Source organism: Halichoerus grypus, chromosome 4, assembly GCF_964656455.1.
Source record: "Halichoerus grypus chromosome 4, mHalGry1.hap1.1, whole genome shotgun sequence".
Classification (NCBI taxonomy): domain Eukaryota; kingdom Metazoa; phylum Chordata; class Mammalia; order Carnivora; family Phocidae; genus Halichoerus; species Halichoerus grypus.
In genome coordinates this window covers 190,957,929-190,978,048 of record NC_135715.1, presented here as the reverse complement: position 1 = coordinate 190,978,048, position 20,120 = coordinate 190,957,929, and the positions used below count along the sequence as shown (strand labels likewise).

General features: G+C 54.9%; 1 protein-coding gene across 4 annotated transcripts in view; it reads left to right on the top strand.

Annotated features, from left to right (window-relative positions):
- The first annotated feature begins 5,122 nt into the window (after positions 1–5,122).
- Positions 5,123–20,120, top strand: part of PER2 (period circadian regulator 2) — a 39,604-nt gene continuing 24,606 nt past the window's right edge. The window contains exons 1-5 of one of the 4 annotated variants that reach the window (XR_013447441.1): positions 5,123–5,227; positions 14,850–15,082; positions 15,553–15,615; positions 16,793–16,944; positions 19,361–19,482. Coding sequence is in view for 3 of the 4 variants with exons in the window: in XM_036086468.2 (XP_035942361.2) it covers positions 5,222–5,227; positions 14,850–15,082; positions 15,553–15,615; positions 16,793–16,944; positions 19,361–19,482 (576 nt within the window). In the remaining variant the exon portion in view is untranslated. Of the gene's footprint in view, positions 5,228–5,722; positions 5,856–14,849; positions 15,083–15,552; positions 15,616–16,792; positions 16,945–19,360; positions 19,483–20,120 lie in introns of those variants that run through there. The other 3 variants (XM_036086468.2, XM_036086469.2, XM_078071538.1) reach the window with 3 other exon arrangements.

Here is a 20,120-nt window from a genome sequence, read left to right as displayed (position 1 = left end):
GCTTTCTGAGTCCAGAGCATGGTGTCAGGGGGTCTCTCTGGACCCCCACCAGTTCTCTCAGGGTCTCATGGCCTCCGTGGGGTGTCCTAGTTTCTGTCCGCAGCCTGAGGGAACTGCCCCAGGACAGGTATGCCAAATTCCCTCGAGTACTCCTTCCAAGATGCAGGCAGGAATGCAAGCTGGTCCAGACCACTGACTGTGGCAGAGGCCCTGGGTTGGTCCCCACCACCTGCCATTCGCTCTGCTTGGCGGAACTGATATGGCCTCTCATCTTGCGGACAAACAGGCTTTCGGAGAGCTCCCGGGTGCTGGTGGTGGCAATGCCAGGGGGAGTCCATCTCTCCCCGGAGCAGCTGCATACTCCCACCCGTAAGGTCTCTTGGGGCCACAGCAGCTTTGATAGTGCCACAGGGGTGGGGGTCTCCTGTTTTCCCCTCCTCCTCCCTCATAGGGCCTGACTTATTGAGGAGCAAGGAGATGGGCCTGCGGCAGCCCTCTCCCCAAGCTCTCCTTCGCTGCGGGACCACTGTGTGCCCTGAGGCTGCCGGGCTCCTGCCTTTGCACCTGGGCTCAGTCCTTTGCACCTGGGCTCCTGCCTTTGCACCTCAGCCCAGTGACCCACCAACCACCCCTAGAGGGGGTGGCTCCCACCCTAAGAGTGATCCAGTCAAACCCCTTTGTTCCTTCCCAAAAGCTCTGGTCTGGGGACAAGTGGTATCTTTTCCACATTGGGCAGCCAGGAGAAGCCAGTGAATCAGGGCAAACATGGCAGGTAACATACTGTGAGGCACAGGATAGACTTCACTGGAGGAAAAACCTACAGGCAGAGACTGAGGCAGAATTCACAGGGCCCTGTCATCCCAGGATGGGCACTGTGAATCAGCATGGCTGCATAGACATGTGGTGGGTGTTAGGAACCGATGAAAGACCTGCATCCCAGCTGTCTACACCTGTGAGTCCTTTAGCTATTTGAAAAGGAGTTAGGAGGGTTCAGGCAGCACCTGGCCAGCCACGTCATAGAGAGAGATTTTGGGTGGGGAGGATGTTCAGGGGACCAGAGGGACATTGGAGTTTGGACTCTGGTCACCTGGTTCCCAGACCCCGCAAGGGCGGGGCGGGCAGGTGGCCATGAGATCATTCCATAGACAAAGGTTGTCTCTCCTTGGTGATGTAAGACGACTCCACACGATTCCTCGGTGCATGGTGACATCAAGGGTGTCTTTGCAAAGGGACAGTGGGGACCTGGACACAGTCCTTATGGAGTTGTGAGGGTTAAATAAGAGCACACGCGTGAAGCGCCCAGCATGGTGCCTTACACGGTAAGCACGTGCTGACTCACAGCTTGTCGCAGGCGAGGGGCGTCCCGAGGCCCGTGCCCACCCACGAGCATGCAGCCCAGACCTCAGCCTCCTGAAGGACCCGACGCCCTGCTGGGGAGGGGCCTCATTTGTCCCCTAATTCCTGACACTGCCCCAGGACCTCCGTGGTCGGGGGACGCCTCCCGGGCGACCCCTGAGAGCCAACCCCAACACCGCTGGCCGAACCAAACTGACCTGACAGCCTCGGGGCCCCACGGCGGGCCTGCACCGTCCAGTAGCGTGGCCTGCCAACCAAGGAGAGAGACTTCCACCCTCTGAAGACAGAGGCACCTCGGACATGGGGTCACCTTGTACACAAGTGGCCTTGTCGGAATGCCATCTTTCCTTGGGCCCCACCAGGAGACTGAGGGATATTGGTGGCCCAGAACCTTCAGGGGGTGGGGGAGGCGCTCAGGCTGCCAGAGACCAGCTGACCCCTAAGTCAGCCCTCAAGGTCCGGAGGCAAAGATCCGGCTACACCTCAACCTGCCCACGCCGCCCCCACCTCCCAGCCCAGAGGGGACACTTTTCTTCTCACCTCAGTCCTTGGGTTTTCTTTTAATGGCCTCATGACCAGGAAGTTTGAAGTTTTAGTCCTTTCTCAAGTGACAGGCTAGCCAACAGTGTTTTGGTTTCAGTTAAAACCATGTCTTTTCTTTAGAAAGCTAATAATAAGAGAAGTCAGTTGGGTACACATCTAATCACTGGATTCCTACAGAAATAAAGGAGAAGCTGACAACGTAAAAAAAGCAGAATCGGGCGCCTGGGTGGCTCAGATGGTTAAGCGTCTGCCTTCGGCTCAGGTCATGATCCCAGGGTCCTGGGATCGAGTCTCGCGTCGGGCTCCCTGCTCCTTGGGAGCCTGCTTCTCCCTCTGCTTCTCTCTCTCTCTCTCTCTCTCTGTCTCTGAGGAATAAATAAATAAAATCTTTAAAAAAAAAAAAAAAGCAGAATCTTGGGCACTAATATTTTCATTCATTTCTTTTTTTTTTAAAGATTTTATTTATTTGACAGAGAGAGAGAGAGAGACACAGTGAGAGAGGGAACACAGCAGGAGGAGAGGGAGAGGGAGAAGCAGGCTTCCCGCTGAGCTGGGAGCCCGATGTGGGGCTCGATCCCAGGACCCTGGGATCATGACCTGAGCTGAAGGCAGACGCTTAACGACTGAGCCACCCAGGCACCCCTTCATTCATTTCTATCTTTTGTTTTTAATCACAATAATGAAGTAAGCAAGTCTATACAGGTTGTTATCTAGTAGAGACAAAGCTACAGTGATTTAAATTATTTGCAGATCCACAAAAATAGATCAACTTGGAGGAGTTACTGTAAAATAATAATCATTGCTATCGATTAAAATCCCAATGTACCTGTGTAAGATTTAAAACAACCACCACAAACCTCCCAGGGACCTATACGAGAAGGAAACCTTCTCTCTCTGACAAAGCCATCTATAAAACAGATAAACACCTAAGGCGAACATCGTACTTCCTGGTGAAACATGGAGCGCTTTCTCCCTCAGATGGGGAACGGGGCAGGAATGTCCACTCTGACCACGGCAGGTGCGTCTGGCCAACACAGTGTCTGTCCCATACTAGTTGCTCAGGACACAGCTGGCTGACTGAGTGCGTGAGGGGAGGAGAGGGCTGGTGAGCGGCTCTACATAAGGGTGAACCCCAGGTGCAGAGGGGCCCTCCAGGCAGGGCCTGGGCATGGAGGGGCAGGGCTGACTTGGGCCGGGCCCACTGGCGGAAACAGGTTGGTAGAACTGGACTGGGCGCAGGGGCAAAGCAGCCTTTGGCTGGGAGGCAGGATGAAGGCTGACACCAGAGGCCAACTCCTTCCACTAACAGCATCCCCCGGGCAGCTGGGGAAACTGGCTTACCACCCTGCCCCCAGGCTACCTCCTTTAGTGCTAACAGCAATTTGCCTGGCCAAGGGTTCTGTGTCAGAGGTGACAGCTAACCCAACACATTACTAGGTCAATGTAGGCTGACCAGGAAAGGATTCATTCCCCACCACCACTTTAGTGCTCCAACATGTGCACGCACGCACACACACACACACACAAACACCCTCAGGATTCTCAGTTCAGTGAGAACGCCCCCGTGGCTTAGCCTGGTCCTAAGGGATCACCTCTTCTACATTGCAAACAAATGAGCCAATGAGATACATTTTGCATACCCCCCAACACTTAGGTCTCCACAAATATTTGTGGAGTGAATGAAAGTTCCCAATAACAAGAATTAAAAAAAAAAAAAAACTATTTGTAAGACCCTGAAAGTATGGTTAGGTTCTGAAGGGTTCTAGAGGTCCATGATGTTTTGTAATTTTTTATTTTATGTTTTTTAAAAGATTTTATTTATGAGAGAGAGAGAGATAGCGAGAGCTAGAGCATGAGCAGGGGAGAGAGGGAGAAGCAGACTCCCCGCAGAGCAGGGAGCCCGATGTGGGGCTCGATCCCAGGATCCTGGGATCATGACCTGAGCTGAAGGCAGACACTTAACCGACTGAGCCACCCAGGTGCCCCATTTTTTGTAATTTTTTATATAATGGGTTTCAACATCTTTCTACCAGATTTATGGGTAGAAATAGAAAAGGCTAAATTTAGGGAGGAAATGTGACATTAGGCTACAGACTGAATATGGAGCAGGAGCAAGGAAAAGCTGAGCAGGAGAACAATCTCTGTGTGATGTGGATGAGCTGTCTGTTTACTCTTGTTTCCAGAACAATGGAGCTCACCATTGACGTCAATGTACATGAAGAAACAAAAGGCCTTTGGGTGTGTGCAGGGTGCAGCTGGGCCTGGATTTGCTTGGTGTGTGTGTGTGTGTGTGTGTGTGTGTGTGTGTGTGTGTGTGTGTGTTAGGGAGGGGGCGGGAAGGGTGTCTAGGTGTCAGTGTCAGAGAAACGGGAGGAGGGCCACTATCACCTTGGAGTGTGAGCGGCACAGCAGGCCTCCCAGGGCTTCTGTGGGAAGGGCTGTCCTGATGAACTTTATTTGCCCCAGTTTGCATCTGGGTCTGACAAAGTTGCATACACATCTTGTCAAGGAGAAGGAAAGAAGTGGCTCCAACACAGGAGGTCCTGAGTGTGGGTTTGCCCGCAGGAAGAACAGGACCAATGGAGGGAGATGCCAGAGGCCCCTTCTGCCCTTCAGAGCCCAGCCAGCCCACCGTCCCTGCTGGGGCCCTGCATTCTCAGAGCCTGCTGCAGCTGAGCTGCCGTGGAGGCTGCATGCTGTTTCATGTCCTACGAGCAGGTCTCAAGCCTCCAGCCGGTCTGAGAGGAAGTTCCACTGTCTCCTGGTGCCTTGAACAGAAACCTCGGGCTTGACCGGCCCCAGACAATGCTTACTGAAAGAAAAATGGCCACAGCCAGGATGCTCCAGATCCAGCACCGTCTCCCAGAGCCCTTCGCCCCTGGCCCGTGTGTCTCTGGGGCTTGTGCCTTCTGAAAACCTTCCTTTTCCAAATGCCTTTCGGTGCCCATCTTCAAGCGCCGCGTCCTCCGCGGGCCCTCTGCGGATAACTCTGGCCTTCATTAATCTGTGATCCACACCGCCCAAACGACTATTTACGTTCCCTCTTCAGGAATGAGCCGGTCCTTTTTCCCTAATGACGTGGTTGGGAGCACCTCATTTATTTCTTTTGTACCTCCTCCTGGTAAAAATGACCCTATTTGCTGAATCAAAAATTGCGACACGTGATCTCAAAAAGAAGAAAGGCCACTTGGAAGCTGACCGTCCCTCCCGGCAGACGTGGAACGAGCGTGGAGCTCGGAGGCCCGCTGGACTTGCACCGGGCGCTCCTGCCCCGCGGCCTCGGCTCGGTCCCCGGGCAGCTTCAGCGCCCAGTGGAGAATGAATGGGAGTGAGTAAATGAATGAATGGTAATGAGTGAATGAAAGAGTCCGCAGGGAGTCTCTCGCGGGGGCGCGCCTCGGGCCCGTTGCCGAACGTGGCAGCCTTCCAGGGCCTGGGCCTCAGCGAGCGTTCGGTGCCCGGCCGGCCGGACCGAGGTGCCCCGGAGCCGGTCCCCGCCCGCGCCCAGCTCCCCCGGGCCCGCGGTGGTACGCGCCACTCGGCGCTCCCGAAGCCCGCGGACGCCGGCAGTCTTGAATGGAAGGTGCCGAGGCCGGAAGTGGAAGGGACCACGCGGGAGGACGAGGAGGGGGTACGAGCGCTTCGCGTCTTCATTGAGGAACCGACGCGGTGAACATGGAATTCCATGTGCGTCTTATGTAAAGAGAGCGACGGGCGCTGCAGCCAATGGACACGCGGTGCTCGCAGGTCCGGCCCCCCCAGTATGCAGATGAGGCTGCGCTTCGGCCAATAGCGGCAGCCGGGGGCGGGCACGGCGCGCGCAGTCACGTTTTCCACTATGTGACAGCGGCGGCGGCGCTGCGGGCTACGGGCGGCTGGCGGCGGCGGCGGGGTGGACGGACTGACGCGCGGACGGACGCGCGGACGGACGCGCGGACCGGAGGGGACGCGGCTCGGTGAGGGCGCAGCGCGGCGGGCGGGGTGGGTAGTCGGGCCGGCGGGCGCCAGGCTGGGGCGCCGGCTGAGGTCCGGCAGCCCGGCTGGCTGGTTACGTAACCGCCCCGCTGGGCCTTGGGCCCGGCGGTCTGGGGTCCGGCGGCCGGGCTCCCGGCGGGCGGCGGCCGCTCCTGCAGCCCACTGAGGCGTGATCCCAGAGTTTTCTGCCATGTGACTCCTTCTCCGCTTAAAACCGGCCTGGGGGTGGGGTGGGGTGAGTACTGTTATCCACATTTTACAGATGGAGAAACTGAGGTCCAGAAAGGTTAGGTAACTTGTGTAAGGTCATGGAGCTACTGAGTGACTACCGCACGGGGCTGTCCTTCTCTAGATGATTTTCTTTGGACCCTCCCACTCCTCCCTGCGCCCCATGGGGCGAGGGTCCGGGAAGACTAAGGCAACTGAGGTTCAGTGCAACTGTCCCTGGGAAGAGGCAGGACCCCTTGGGGAGCTGGTTTCCTGCTCTGAGGCCAGAGAGCCAAGTCTCAGGCTGGGGAAGGGCCATTGATGGGCACTGGTCTAGGAGCGTTACCCGGACAGCCCACGGGTCCTGTGGACTGGGTGAGCAGAGAGACAAGAAAGTTCCTGTTCCAAGCCAGGCCTAGAACCCTGTGGGCAGGGAGGTCCCACCCAAGGTTCACCCCCTTTGCCTCCCCTGGACCTCCCTGTATTTATTCCCTCACCCCAGACTGAGGAGAAGGGGGTCCCACTTTGTGATGCAGTAATCACACCATCTTTTGAGGGTGTACCGTGGCTGCCAAGGCCCGGACATGGACCAGGGGCGGGTAGTGGCCTGCTTAAGTGCTCCAGGAAGGCCAGGTAAGGGATGAGAACCCGGTTGCCAGAGTTTCTGTAACCTACACAAAAGAAAGCAGTTTGGAAAGCTGATTCACACAACAGAGCCAGAAGGTACCCTGGAAATCATCCAGGGTAATACCTTGGCTTGACAGATTAGGAAACTGAGCCCCTGATACCTGCTGGGCATACACTATGGCAGGACCAGGCCCAGGCCCTGGTTGTCTCCAAGGTCCTTCCATCATCCTGTGGGTCTTGATCTGGGTCAGGATGAGCTTCAGAGGTTCTGCAAAAGCCTGCAATTGGGTGCTGAATCTGAGTGGGCTAGAATTTGGGGGAGGAGCCCCAGGTCCCCCAAATGTCAAGAACCCCAGCACCATGGTAGAAGCCCCTCGATGAATCCTGCTCACCTCCCATGTCTGATACTGGGGGCCACTGCCTTCTCCCTGGCTGCAAAGGGGAGACACCCCACCCTCTAGCCCCATTTGGGGTTTCTTGCCCCGGGCTGCGTTTGGCTGAGAATGAACAGGGCTCTATGTGAGGGCTTTAACTGGAAATTTGAGTTCTTGCATACAAGGTTAATCACTTCTTGTAAGGTGTATGAGTAGAATGAGGAAAGGGGCTCCTCTTTTCTTAAGTGGAAGCTCTGTGATATGCCAGCGCCGGGATGGCACTGTGGGTGTCCACAGTTATCTGTCACCGGCATCTTGGTGTGATTCACCAGTACAGAACTGATGCAGCCTGGCTTTCTGTGGAGGCTGGGGTGCTGGGCAGAGAGGGGTGACTCAGCCACCCCTCTGGGCCTCAGTTTCCTCATCTGCACGGCAGGGCTCAGATTGGGCAATCTCCCGGGACTTTTTGGATTCTGGTTACTCTATGGATGATTTCCTCAGGCCCCTGCGCAGGGGACAGAGGTGTCTGATGTGACTTTAGGTCACATGACGTTCCCCTGTGAGGTACATCTGCCATGCTTCGAAGGAAGCAGCAAAGGTTCCCCTCATTTGTGCTGTTTCTCATGCACACACTAAACTTTCAGAAAAACACTGGTGGGCATGGCTCTTTTTTTAAGTGGTGATGTAACTTCACCGGGCCTCAGCAACCACAGGCTCTGTTGGGTCACTGAGTGGCTGGCAGGACCTCTCGGCATTTAGTCAAAAGAAGAGAGGGACGCTGAAAACTGCCTTCATGGGCAAAACTAAGAGGAGACACATAACCCCTCCACTGTGCATCTGCTCTGTGCCCCCACCCCCTGGGAAGCTGGCCCACCTGCAGATCCAGCAGAGAGTCAGGGGGGTCTGGACAGGAGCCTCCGCCCCCTGAGCTACTTTTTTAGCCTGTGGTTTGAACTCTCTAAGCCCCACGTCTGTAACAAGCTTGTTACTGTGCTTCCTAGTCTAGAGGGAATCAGAAGCAGTAGGTGAGCGGGCAGCGAGGACCGGTCACGGGCATTATCAAGGCAGGCAGCCGTGGAGGGGGTGCCAGTCCTGAGTGGCCCTGGGGGCTCCGGGGGCTCCTGCCGGGCGACAGGGAATAGTGGGAACAGCTCAGGTGTTCATGGGCACCCAGACTAGCTCCTTCCCTAGATGCTGAAGCCAGGAAGCTGACGTTTTTTGCCTTATCGCTGTTTGAAATCTCACGCTTATGCGTATTTGAGGCTTTGGAAACAGAGTTGAGAGAATCCAAAGGAGTCTTAGTGAGGCCGAGACATGCATCTCTCCTGCCTTCTTCCCTTCCATATTTGGACGGCGTTTTCCTCAGTTACCCAGCTGTTGCCATGGAGAGCGCGGGTGTTTATTTAGCAGGACAAACATTTTCTCCAGATTACAGCAGGCTGGCCTCAGGGAATTGGCTCCTACCAGGAAGGAGCAAACACGTTACAATATTTGGGGCTATAAAATACCATGGGCTCTGAGACACAGAGTCCACACTATGGAGCCCTGTTCTGTAAAGTGTGAAAACAGACAGAATTCACCAGCCTGTCAGAAGTCAGGCTGGTGGTGACCCTGGGGGTGCATGATGGCTGGAGGGCCACCAGAGGCCTCGGGGACTGGTAGGGTTCTGCCTCCAGAGCTGGGTGCTAGGTACACCAGTGTACTCAGTTTGTGGGCATAGATCGATTGAAGACTTCTCTGGATCTTATACTTCTGTTTCAAAAAATTGATCACCTCAAGCGATTGAACCACACATACACCGACTTCTGATTTCCACAAAGAAATGTGGTAAATCCCCCTTCGGGTCACGGGCATTGAGCGTGAGAAGCCCTCACCTGTCCCGGAGTCCTGGCGGTGGTAGTGGAGGGTGGAACTGAGGACCAGGCTGTGCTTTCATTCCCAGTGTTTTCCACTATTGATCATGGAAACTATGAATACATGTGAAAGTAGAGAGCATGGCATAATGAACCCTCATGAACTCATCAGCCAGCTTTAACGAGCTGGCTCTCAGCCCCCCTCCTTCCATGCCCCCTCCCACTTCCTCCCCCTCCCGTATCATTGGGAGGCCCACCCCAGACTATGATCTCATTGTGGACTGTACTTTCTAAATGTTCCTGTGTCCAGTCAAGGCAACCCTCACTAGTAAGGCGCGGTCACATGACCAGCAGCGGGGTCCAAGCTTAGCTCCCTCCCTTCAGTCTGCCCATTCTCTGGGGCAGAGCCAGAGGGCGGACGTCTGCCCCGGGGGGCAGCAAGGGGACTCTAGGGACAGGTGCACCCCAGCTTCCCCAGCAGCCCCCTTTTCAGCCTGGCTGTCCTTTCCTTTCTGGGGCCCCTGGTGCCCCAGACTATGAGCACCTCTTCCCGGGGGTGGAAACAGGTTTGCCCAGGGATCCCCGGGGTCCTGGCAGTGCTGGCACAAGCCGCTGCTCCATAAACCTTTGTGGAAGGCAGGAGGCAAAGCCTGCTTTGATGAGCAAGTTGGTTTTGTCAACTTGGCAAAATAAGGTCGGTCCATTAGAGCCAGTGGTGCTGAGCGATGCAGTTTCTGGAATGATGAAGTTTCAGGTGGTTTGGTTGGTTTGTTGTTTCACATTTCTGCCATGCTTGTCTGGCCCTCTTTGCAAAGATTTATCTTCTGCCTAAGGTAATCTTGTGACTTCTATTCAATGAATCCTACTCAGACTTGCTCCCAGGGTCCGGGAGGGTGGCAAAGCTGGGAGTTCTCTGAGGAGCTGAGAGACAAGCCCCTGGGGCGTGCATGGAAGCGAAGTGTGCGATGCCTCCTTCCAGGGAATGTCTTCATTGCCTGAGTTGGGGGTGGCTAGCTGAGCTCCTTGTCCTTTAAACACAAGCCAGAGACAGCTCTGGTGGCAGTGAAATATTTTCTTTAAAAAAATTATTTTGTTACCCCGTCTGTTTTCCTGCAGTGATTGGCAGTGATGATGAAAGCTCAGCCTTTGTCGGCCACGACTGCATTCCAGACACTTGGCACACACTGTCACTGAGCTCTCCCAGCAACCCCCGAGAGACAGGGGTGCTGCCACCTCGCTAGAGGAGGAAACAAGGCACAGGAGGCTCAGGGACTTGCCCGAGATCACAGGGCCAGGAAGCAGTGGAACCCGCTGATGCCCTTACCATCCAGGGCGGCTACGTAACCCCTCAGCCTTCACATCTCACTCACAGAGGCTGCTTGTCTGGGGAGGGCTGTGGGATGAGATGGATGATGTGCAGGGTACTGGGGAGGGAGAGAATGCCCTCGCCCCCCTTGGGGCAGCCCCTTGGCAACTCTACTCAACTGGAGACCCCTAAGAGGTCTCCTTGCTTCCACCTTGTGTCCACCCTATAACCCTGTTAGAGTTTAAGTCAGATCTTCTTGCACAGAACTCAGTTTCCCATCTCACTCAGAATAAAGCCAGAGTCCTGCCTCTGCCCCTGTGAGGTGCCCCATATCACCCTCCTCTGCCTTGCCCACTCTGCTCCAGACTGGTCCATCTTCCTCAAATGCCCCTGCCTCAGGACCTTTATTCTTGCCCTCCCCCCCCCCCCGCCCAGCCTAGAATATTCTTCGTCCAGCACCTTCCTGGCCCACTCTTTCATTCTCTTCAGTTTGTCTTCGCTTGGGTTCTCTTAAAAGCAGAGTCTGGGCTGACACTTACGGCTAGCATTTCACTGGGAGGTGCAGTCTCAGGCAGCAAGAATGAGGGAATAGGCAAGTAGAGAAGGCTGGGATGCAGGGTGGTCTCTCAGCCCATAGGGGCCTCATCAAAAAGCTCATCAGAAAAGACAAGGACAAAGAAGGAAGGATAGAAAGAAGAGCTTCCGAAATCCATCCCAGGGAGGGATGGAGGGGTGGATTTACCTGCTGACCTGTCCTCTCTCCCATCCCCCACGGCCAGAGTTCACCCCGGGAGAGTGTGTTCTCCCTCCCGGCCAGTTGCTTCACTGGGCCCTTTGGCAGCAGCTGGGGAGGCAAGGGCCCACCCCCATCGTGCCGGGCTTCATCTAAGGCCACGCGTGGCCAGCACGGCCAGAGCCTCTGGGCTGCCCCAGGTGTGAAGCTGTGAGGAGCAGGTGAGCGTATACCCCGCCGTGGCCGCAGGCCTGCAGGAGAGTGAGGTCAAGGGGCTGTGAATCAGCACCACACACGGGGGCTCAGGCGCAAGGTCAGATGGTGCCCGTACGCTCGCCTTCTCTGGCGGCGCTCTCAGCCTCTCCCGCACAACACTCCTCATCCCCTGCTCTGTTGCTTTCCCCGTGGCGCTTAGCATTCTTCTACTGTCTATGCCATTCCCTTGTGGATGATCTGTTTTCCCCACTGGAACGTAAGCTCAGAAGGGCAGGAAGGACGTCCGTCCCATTCTCTGACGTCCACCAGCCCGAAGCGCCATGTGCTGAAGGAGTGAGCTAATCAACAGAAGACGGTGTCCAGCCCTGCCTATATGCTGTCTGTCCCACTGTTGTTGTTCTTTATTGTTCCATAACTTGATCCTTTGTGTCCTAGAAGCTCCCTCTATCCATGTGTCTTGTCTCCCTGTCTTTAGTAGGTACTTAGTATCCCCTAGCACAGATGTCCCAGGCTTTATGTCGTTAACCATACGTGCTGGGCTCCGGGGATATAGCAGAGGACAGCTAAAGCTCCAGCAGATCAGGTGGAGTCCAGCGGTCAGCACCATGGAGGCCAGGAAGCCAGGCGGGGGATGTGGGGGCAGGTAGGGGAGAAGTCAGTGCTGTTTGTGCAGGATGGACAAGCTGTCTGCAGGATGGGTCCCGTGGGCACCACGGCGCAGCAAGTGCAAAGTCCCTGGGGTTGGAGCTCAGTGTCAGGGCTGAGGAGGCAGGCCACAGCAGGAGATTCTCAGGAGGCAGCCAGGGAGGCCTCGTAGAGCTGTAGACCCTCATGCAGACTGGGGCTGTGTTCTGAGCCAGGGGGAGCGGAGGACTGGGGTGGGGCCAGGGTGCCCATGGTGGATAGGGTGCCTGAGATGGGATGCCAGCAGCCTCCCTGCAGATGGTCCTTTGGTAGTTCTGTCACTCCGTACACCATGTTCATGGGTCTTTGTACGCACGTACAGGCGTTCCTGGGGAGTGGAGGGGCCTCCTAGCAGGGAGAAGGGTGAAGATTCTAAATCGTCCTGGACATGCCCAGAGTCCTGTCCAGAAAGACCGTTAGTGACCACAACACACGAATCCCCCACCCTGTGGACACTGGATGCCATCAGCCCTGTTAATTTTTGGTGACCTCATTCTTTGCGTTTTCCTCATGAGTAATGAGGTTGAACATCTCTCCAGGTTTATGGATCTTTGGTGTTTTCCTTTGTGGGAACAGCGCATTCTTAGTCTTTGGTCTCTTTCTTTCCAAAAGTGAGCACTTTCCGTGCTCTCACTGAGTCAGCTAGAACATCCCTGAAATGTTAAAAAACAAACAAGCAATCCAACAAAATGAAGACTGAGGAGTAGACTTGCTTGTTTTGTTCCTGACTTTGGTCAGGTGTTTTGCTGTTCTGGGGCTTTGGGTTCTCTGTGAGTCAGGACCCTGGTAACATGCTGCTCTCTAAAGCCGTGATGAGCAGGTATGCTCCACTGAGATTTGCTCCCTTTGACCACAGCTGTGGAGACTGTCTTCCGCGTATCACCTCTGTGGACTGTATCTTCTGCTCAGGACTCAGTGACTTCCCATCCTTTGTAGGTAACCTGTTTGTTTTTCCTGTTTGGATGTGGGTAGAGTTTTTTTTCCCCTTGAAAATATCATTTTACATTGGGACATCTCTAGGCTTGGATCTTCACGTACCTTTGCGTGCTGTTCAAGGAGTCCTTCGACTGGCGGTTGCAAATCTGTCTTTGGCCAGGATGGTTTTCTTGGTGGGTATCTTTCATGAGAGTCTCTGTTTCACTGTTGTGGTGTCTCTTCCAGAAAGAGCTATTACCCGCGGGTAAAAACACAGCTCTGATGTCATTGCTCTTTCCCTTGGTGCTTCTCAAAGTTCCTTGCACTCGTCCTCTGCATTTCTGAGGTCATCTTCTTCGTTTCTGACTCTGGACTTGGTCTTCCTGATTCTCTACTCGAAGGTGGCACTTTCATCTCACTCTGTGGCTTCAGCTCATCCTTCATTACTTGTTTCCTTGAATCCACCATTTCTCGATTTTTATTTGTGCTACGGAGTAAGTGCTGTCCTAAGTCTGCTGGTCCCCCATGCCATGCAGGCGTGTCCCTCTGGTCTTTGCTGCACATCTTTTCAGGGGACTCGTGTTGGCTTTTTCCCGTTTGTTGGCTCATGAACAAGACAAGGTCTACTGAGACCTGTTGTTTTCCAGAGAGTAGTGTGGTTGGATTCTCCAGGGGTCCCCATCTTCAGGAGCAGGCGGGCGCAGGATCCAGGGCTGTCACCTGCCTTGTGTGGCCACTGACCTGTTTCCTCATTCGCAGGCTAGAGCGGACAGTGGTATGCTATGTGGTGTCCAGTGGTCAGTGATCACAAGGGTTACGTGGAACAGTGAGTGTGTGTGGTTGTCGCCATCAACCAGGTGTCTGGTCTGTTTCTCAGAGCACACGGAAGCTGTGGAGCACATTCTGCCCCTGGAGACAGCTCAGTCAGGGCACTGCTGCTGGGCCCTCCGATCTTCTGTCCCCTGCTCAGTGCCCAAGGTTGGCCTTCCAGGACTGAGCCAGTGGGTCCCCTTGCTTTCTGGCTTCCTGACCACTGAGGTCAGGAGGAGAGAGAAGCCAAGGGTTTACGTCCCCCCAGCTCTGTTCCCCCAAATTGCAGGTTGTCTGGGTTCGTTTGGTTTCAGTAACCCTTCTTCCTGCCCTCCAGGACCAGGGTAATAACAGCTTCCCCCCTCCCACACCTGCCTAGCTTCCAGGCCCAGACATCTTTTGCTTCGAGCTGGGACCCTGAGGAGACACCATCCTGGGTCCTCTTCTCCCGGGGACATCTCTCTCCCCATCTTTAGGCTCCTGGGTGAACCCCTCCCACCTTGCATACTCCCTGTCTGCTTATCCCCATGGTTGTCTCCCGGAATTATTGCAGAAGCCTTGGGGCTGTTCTGGCTCTGACTTCAGCCCCTCTCCACCCTCTTGCCCCTAAACGCCAAAATTAAAGTTTCTACGTAGCACAGTGGTGAGGACCTGTCCAAATGCAACAAAGTTCATTCATCTGGTACTGGCCTGGTGCTGCCCCCACCCCCCGCTCCCCACTAGCACCCCCCATGCTGCTGTCAGGGCACCCACCCACTCGGCCCTCTTCATAGGCAATGCCTGCCTCACAGCCGCCTCTCTCCCTGAAGTCTCCCCTGCCCGCAGCCTGGTCTTGGGGATCCCCCTGCATACAGCCTGCGCTTGGGGTCTCCTGCAGCTCGTGATGGGGGGAAGACCTCCCCATCACCTGGGGAGATTTGTAAAATGCATGTTCCTAGGCCCTGCCAGCCATTCAGTGGGAATCTGCGTTTTCCCCAAGGCTCCCCACGTGCTGGGAGGTGCCCACTGATGCTCTTGTCACCTCCGACTAGGCCATCAGCAGCTTGATGCCTGGGGGCTGTGGCCGCGGGATTCATCTGCCTTCCTAATTCATGGCAGCTAGGAGCTCAGTGAGGAAGAACAAAGAATACCGCGATTGACCCTGACTGGTACAGACCCTGACGTGGGAGCAGATCCCGGCACACATCCCACGCGTGGCTGTGGGACCCCCTGCACTCGCCAAGGCCTGACGACGTTTCTCTCTTTCCCAGCTTCGTTGTGGAGCCAACATGAACAGATACGCCGAGTACCCGCCCAGCCGCGGTCACCCCGCCGAGGAGCCCGAGGAGCCCGAGGAGCCCCGTGGAGCCCCGCTCCAGGAAGACGTGCACATGAGCGGCGGCTCTAGCGGAAACGAAACCAACGAGAACCGCTCCCCGGGGCGGGATGCGCGGGGCGGCGAGGAGCTGGGGATGCTGATGGGGCCGTCTGTCGTCCCCCCGGGGTAGGTGCGGCCCTCGGACCGCTGAGGCTGGCCGCTTGTCTGTTTTCTCAGCATCTCATCCCGTTGTTTGATAGCTTTTGCGGTCTTTAAATCTTGATTCCCCTGTTTTTCAACACTTAAAAAAAATCTCATTAACTGAGAACTAAAATTTACTATAATGATGCCGCTGTTGATGTTGACTCTCTGATTGCCGATAGATAGATACCGAGTGAGTATAGCAAGATCTCGGGAGCAGACAAGCCCGTGGCCCCGCTAGCAGCCGGGGTCTATAGAAAATGAACCTGCTTTGTCAGTCCTTCTCCCGGTCCCTAAAACTTGAAAGTTTTATGCTCCGGCTTTATCTTAACCTTATATTTTTCGTAATTGTCTTACTACGTGTGGGATAATCTGGATTGTTGTCCCTGGTTGGATGAGGGGATGGTTGGAGCATGCAGCCCTCTGAGTCTGGCCTTTATTTCTCATGCTCACAGTCCCGATGCCTTTGGCCTCATGATGGCCAAGTCCGAACACAGCATGTCTGCAAGCGGCTGCAGGTAAGGCCGGTCACACGTCCCTTGATTTACGGTCTCAGAGAAATGGAGACTTGTTACTGGAGGTTAGTTTTGGGGTGATGTGACATTTTGCAAGCCTCCGCTAGAACCTATCGGTCTGCGCAGCTGTCTCGGTTGTGAGCCGGCCCTGCCCGCTCAGACGCCAGCTGCTCAGGGCCCCTTATGATGCCCCGGATCTGGAGCCCCTCCAGCCCCGTCTGCACAGGCCTTCTCTGCATCCTAGACACGTTCATCTGGAACGTTCCTCCCCCTTTTTAGGTGTTGGTAACAAAGGTATCCTTAATTTCACATCCACAGACATTTTTTCTCTCTCTTTTTTAAAAAGATTTTATTTATTTGAGAGGGAGAGAGAGAGCATGAGCAGGGGGAGGGCCAGAGGCAGAGGGAGAAGCAGGCTCCCAGGGAGCCTGACTCGGGGCTCGATCCCAGGACCCCGGGATCATGACCTGAGCCAAAGGCAGATGCTTAACCGACTGATCCCCCCAGGCACCCCCCACAGACATTTTCATATCACCACAGGAGCAAACTCCAGCTCTCAGGCCTGGGTGCGTGGGCACCTAGCTGTCTCATCCTGACACCTGATTTCCAGCATTCTTTCTGCACCCTCTGCTCTAAACAGGAAGGGCCCAGCTGTTTTATCTTCTTCCCATCTCTGTACCCTTAAGTTGAGAGCTCCTCCTTACAAGTCTTTCCTGTCTGAGGTCTTGCCGTGTTCCTCATTCGCGTTCCTGCCACAGGAAACCAGTTTGCTGTCCTCTGTCATCTCCATCACTCGATCCTTTTCTGTCTGACACAGGGCAGGAAGGCCCAGCCCTGAGGGGCAAAGCCCAGCTCCAGCCTGGGGGGCAGAGAGCCCAGGGGAGGGACTTCTGCAGCCCTCAGTTGGGTGAGCGCAGTGGTTCTCAGCTGGAGCATTCCGTCTCCCCACAGGAGATGTGTAGCAGCATCAGGAGACATCTTTGGTTGCCACACTTGGCGAGGGTGCTTCTGGCCTCTGGTGGGGAGAAGGCCAAGGATGCTACACGTCCCACAGTGCTCCACAGAGAACCACACAAACCGAGACGTCCTAGTGGCCTGGTTGAGAAGCAGGACTAGAGGCGCAGGAAGGAGGAGTCAGGAAGTTAACGTGTGATCGCCTCTTTCTTTAATGCTGTAACAGCGAGCGGTCCACCAAAGCAGATGCGCACAAGGAGCTGATAAAAACGCTGAAGGAGCTGAAGGTCCACCTGCCAGTAGACAAGAAGGCCAAGGGGAAAGCCAGCATGCTGGCCACCTTGAAGTACGCGCTAAGGAGTGTGAAGCAGGTGAAAGGTACGTTGGCCTATGTATTTGTTCCGAACTTGTAGAAATAACTTGGATTGTGTCAACTTTCTAAAACCCAACCCAGAAATTGCAGAAGGAAATTCTAGAAGGCTTAATTCTTTACAACTTTTCTACTGTACTTGACTTCTGGAGAAAAAAAAAAAATGGGTAGAAAACCAGCTGATAAAAAGGAATGTATTTATGGCGTAAAGGTTTTGTGCTCTGGGCTGGGGTCAGGTCATGGTCAGGAGAGCCCAGCGTCCTCCAGACTCAGGCCAGAGTTGAGCTGGAGTTCACTGAAATGTGTGAGCAGCTCGGCACGGAATTTAAGCAAAACATCCACAGTGTTGAGCTGAGGGCTGGTCGCTCCTTTGAAAAATAACAAGAGGAGATACCAAGGAGACTGTTGCCAGATCTTATCCTTACAGGACAATACTTTAGCGCTCCTGCATTTAAGACCTTGGGCAGTCCGTTTCTTGTTTGTCTAGAAAGGTGTGAATTTCCATCGAAGTTGTCTTCCAACCAGGAAGCCATGCAGAGCGCCTCCTTCCAGCACTGGGGCACTTCCATCACTAGCAAGACCTCCACGGGCCACATTCCGTTCCCATTTGTGGGCATGCTTGGGCCTTATTATTAGGTGACAGAATATGTAAGAGCTTTTAGGACTGTCCGTAGTCTAGACTAAGGCTTTCACCTGAGAACACGTGTGCAGAAGTCTTCGTAGATGCAGTGCAGGAATCTATGAACAAACACTGCAGTTTCCAACATATTTGCATCATCAAGCTCAGACGCTTGACATTCCAATAAACTCCAAGCCCCTTAAATAATTTCCAACAACACCGAGTCTTCCTTCCTTCACTTGCTGCTGCAGCTGGACTCCGCTGAGCAGGTGCTCTGCGCCCCCCTCCCGATCTCCTGGGTCTCAGGTAACTGCAGGTGCCTCTGACTCTAGGACAGGTAGGAACACACTGCCGTGGAGGAGGTACCAGCATTTCTAGTGACTGCTGGGTGAACTCTTCTGCAGACACCCATCCCTGGGGGCTTGGGTCGTGACCCCTGCATTTGGGGTCATCTCAGGATGCTTTAGCTCTAGGCGGTCAGAATGTTCCATGCAGCCTTGCCTTTCGGTCTGTTGCTGGGAATGGGGATGTGAGCTTTGAGAGTTTTTAAGTTTCCTCCAGTGTGTCAGAGGAAGCAGCAGGAAGCTTGGAGGGAGTATCCACATGTGCATTCCTGATCTTACAGCAGCGAACACTCAGGTGAATCCTTTCTCATTACACGGGAAACCACCCCCTCCTGCACTTTGAGGAATTTCTTAGCTGTTTTGGTCCCTTCTGACCAGCAAGCAGAGACAGAAGCCAGGCCAGCATCTCGTTAGGGCAGACGAGGGAGGTGTCCTTTCCCAGCAGGTGTGGGAACCCCACCCCTGCTCTACCTACTTTACCTGGGTTTGTGCGTTACACGCACACTGGGGTCCCAGTGGACTCCACACACTGGAAACATGGGTAAAAGCAGGACAGTTGTGAAGGCTGAGATAAAGGTCAAACAGTGGGCTTTATTCTGTGATCATCAGTTACTCTCAAGCTTACAGGCAGGGCAGGGCTTCTCACTAATAATGATGGATACGAAGCGTGGACAGCGTTTGTCAGAAGGGCGACTTTGCCTGCCCGGTGTAGTCTGGTGGGGAGAGCTTGCGCCAAGCATGGAGGGCTGGGCTCTGCTGTGTGCTGGCGTGCTCTGGCCTTCTGGGTGCCCTCTGCAGCCCCAGGTTTCTCTGCAGGCTCCTGTCTAAGGCTGTATCTGTTTGGTGAGGGTTAATACAGTAAAAACAGACACCATGCCCGGCCAGCCCACCCAAGGATGCTCACAAACTGCAGGGGGAGGAGGTTCCCTGAAGGGCGGGTCTGCCAGCACCCCTCCCTGGGGACTGCAGCCTTAGGTGCTGGGTGGGCAGCCCCGTGATAGTCTGCCCTCAAAAGCTGTGTGTCCAGGGATGAGGGGCACTGGCTCTGTCGGAGCAGTCCGCTGCAGTGTGGTTTCTCGCGTCTCGTGTTTTTGAGCAGGGGGTCTGTCTGGATGGGAGCGTCGCCACACCCCCGAGGAGCAGGTTTCCCAAGAGGAAACATCAGCGTTGTGTCGTGATTAAAGACCTTGTGGGCAAAGTGAGGGTTAGGTGGAACTCCGTGCCCATATTATTTAAAATAATGTGTACTTACCATTTAAAAAGTTCTGTAATCAAAGGTCTTCGGATTTTTCAGGAAAACTAAAACAGACTTCCGTTTGCTTGGCCTTCACATTTCTCTGTTCCGTTCTCTGGGCGTCCCAGGAGGATAGTGTGCATAGCCCCCTTTCTCATGACAAGAGTAGAGCCCCCAGCATGGGGAGGTGGGGCCGTTTTCATGCGCCGCCTTGGTCTCTCCTGCAGCCAACGAGGAGTATTACCAGCTGCTCATGTCCAGTGAGAACCACCCCTGCAGAGCCAACGTGCCCTCTTACACCATAGAAGAGATTGAGAGTGTCACGTCCGAGTTCATCGTGAAGAACGCAGTGAGTGTCTGACAGGAGTGACGTCTTCCCCCAGAAAGCTCACCTTCAGCCCGTGGCTTTATAGCAACAGCGTTTGGAATTTCCGGAAGCTCCTACCTTAAAACAACAGCGTAAAGTCCGTGATTCACACGGAGCAGTTGTGTTGCAGACTCCTGCTGTTTTCCATGAGACTTCCCTCTCTCATGGCCAATCTACCCCCAAACTTTGCGTGTGTAGGAGCGAGCCCCGCCTTGACCGAGCAGTGACCAGGTGACCTTAGGCTCACTTTGGGGGGGGGGGCGGGGGGCCTGGGATTTGAACTCAGCTCGTGAGACTCCAAAGCTTGTGCATTTTTAAGCACCCCATAAGGGTGGGGCACCCTTGGATTCTAGGGGAAGGGAAGCGAGTTGTCCCTTCCCCTGTGCCCCTACTTCTCAGAGAGCAGACACAGGGCAGGTGGGGACCCAGACCTACTGGAATCGTGGCAAAACTGGTCTGCAGAGTGGGACTCCCTGATCCCTCCCATCTCCTTCCTCCAGCACCCCCGCTGCAGCTGAACCCCCTGGGAGCTCTGGGCCAGGGCTCGGGCCGCTAGCTAGCAGGGCAGGACCCTGGCGGCACCCCCCAGCCCCCACCCCCACCCTGCGCGCCCTGGGAGA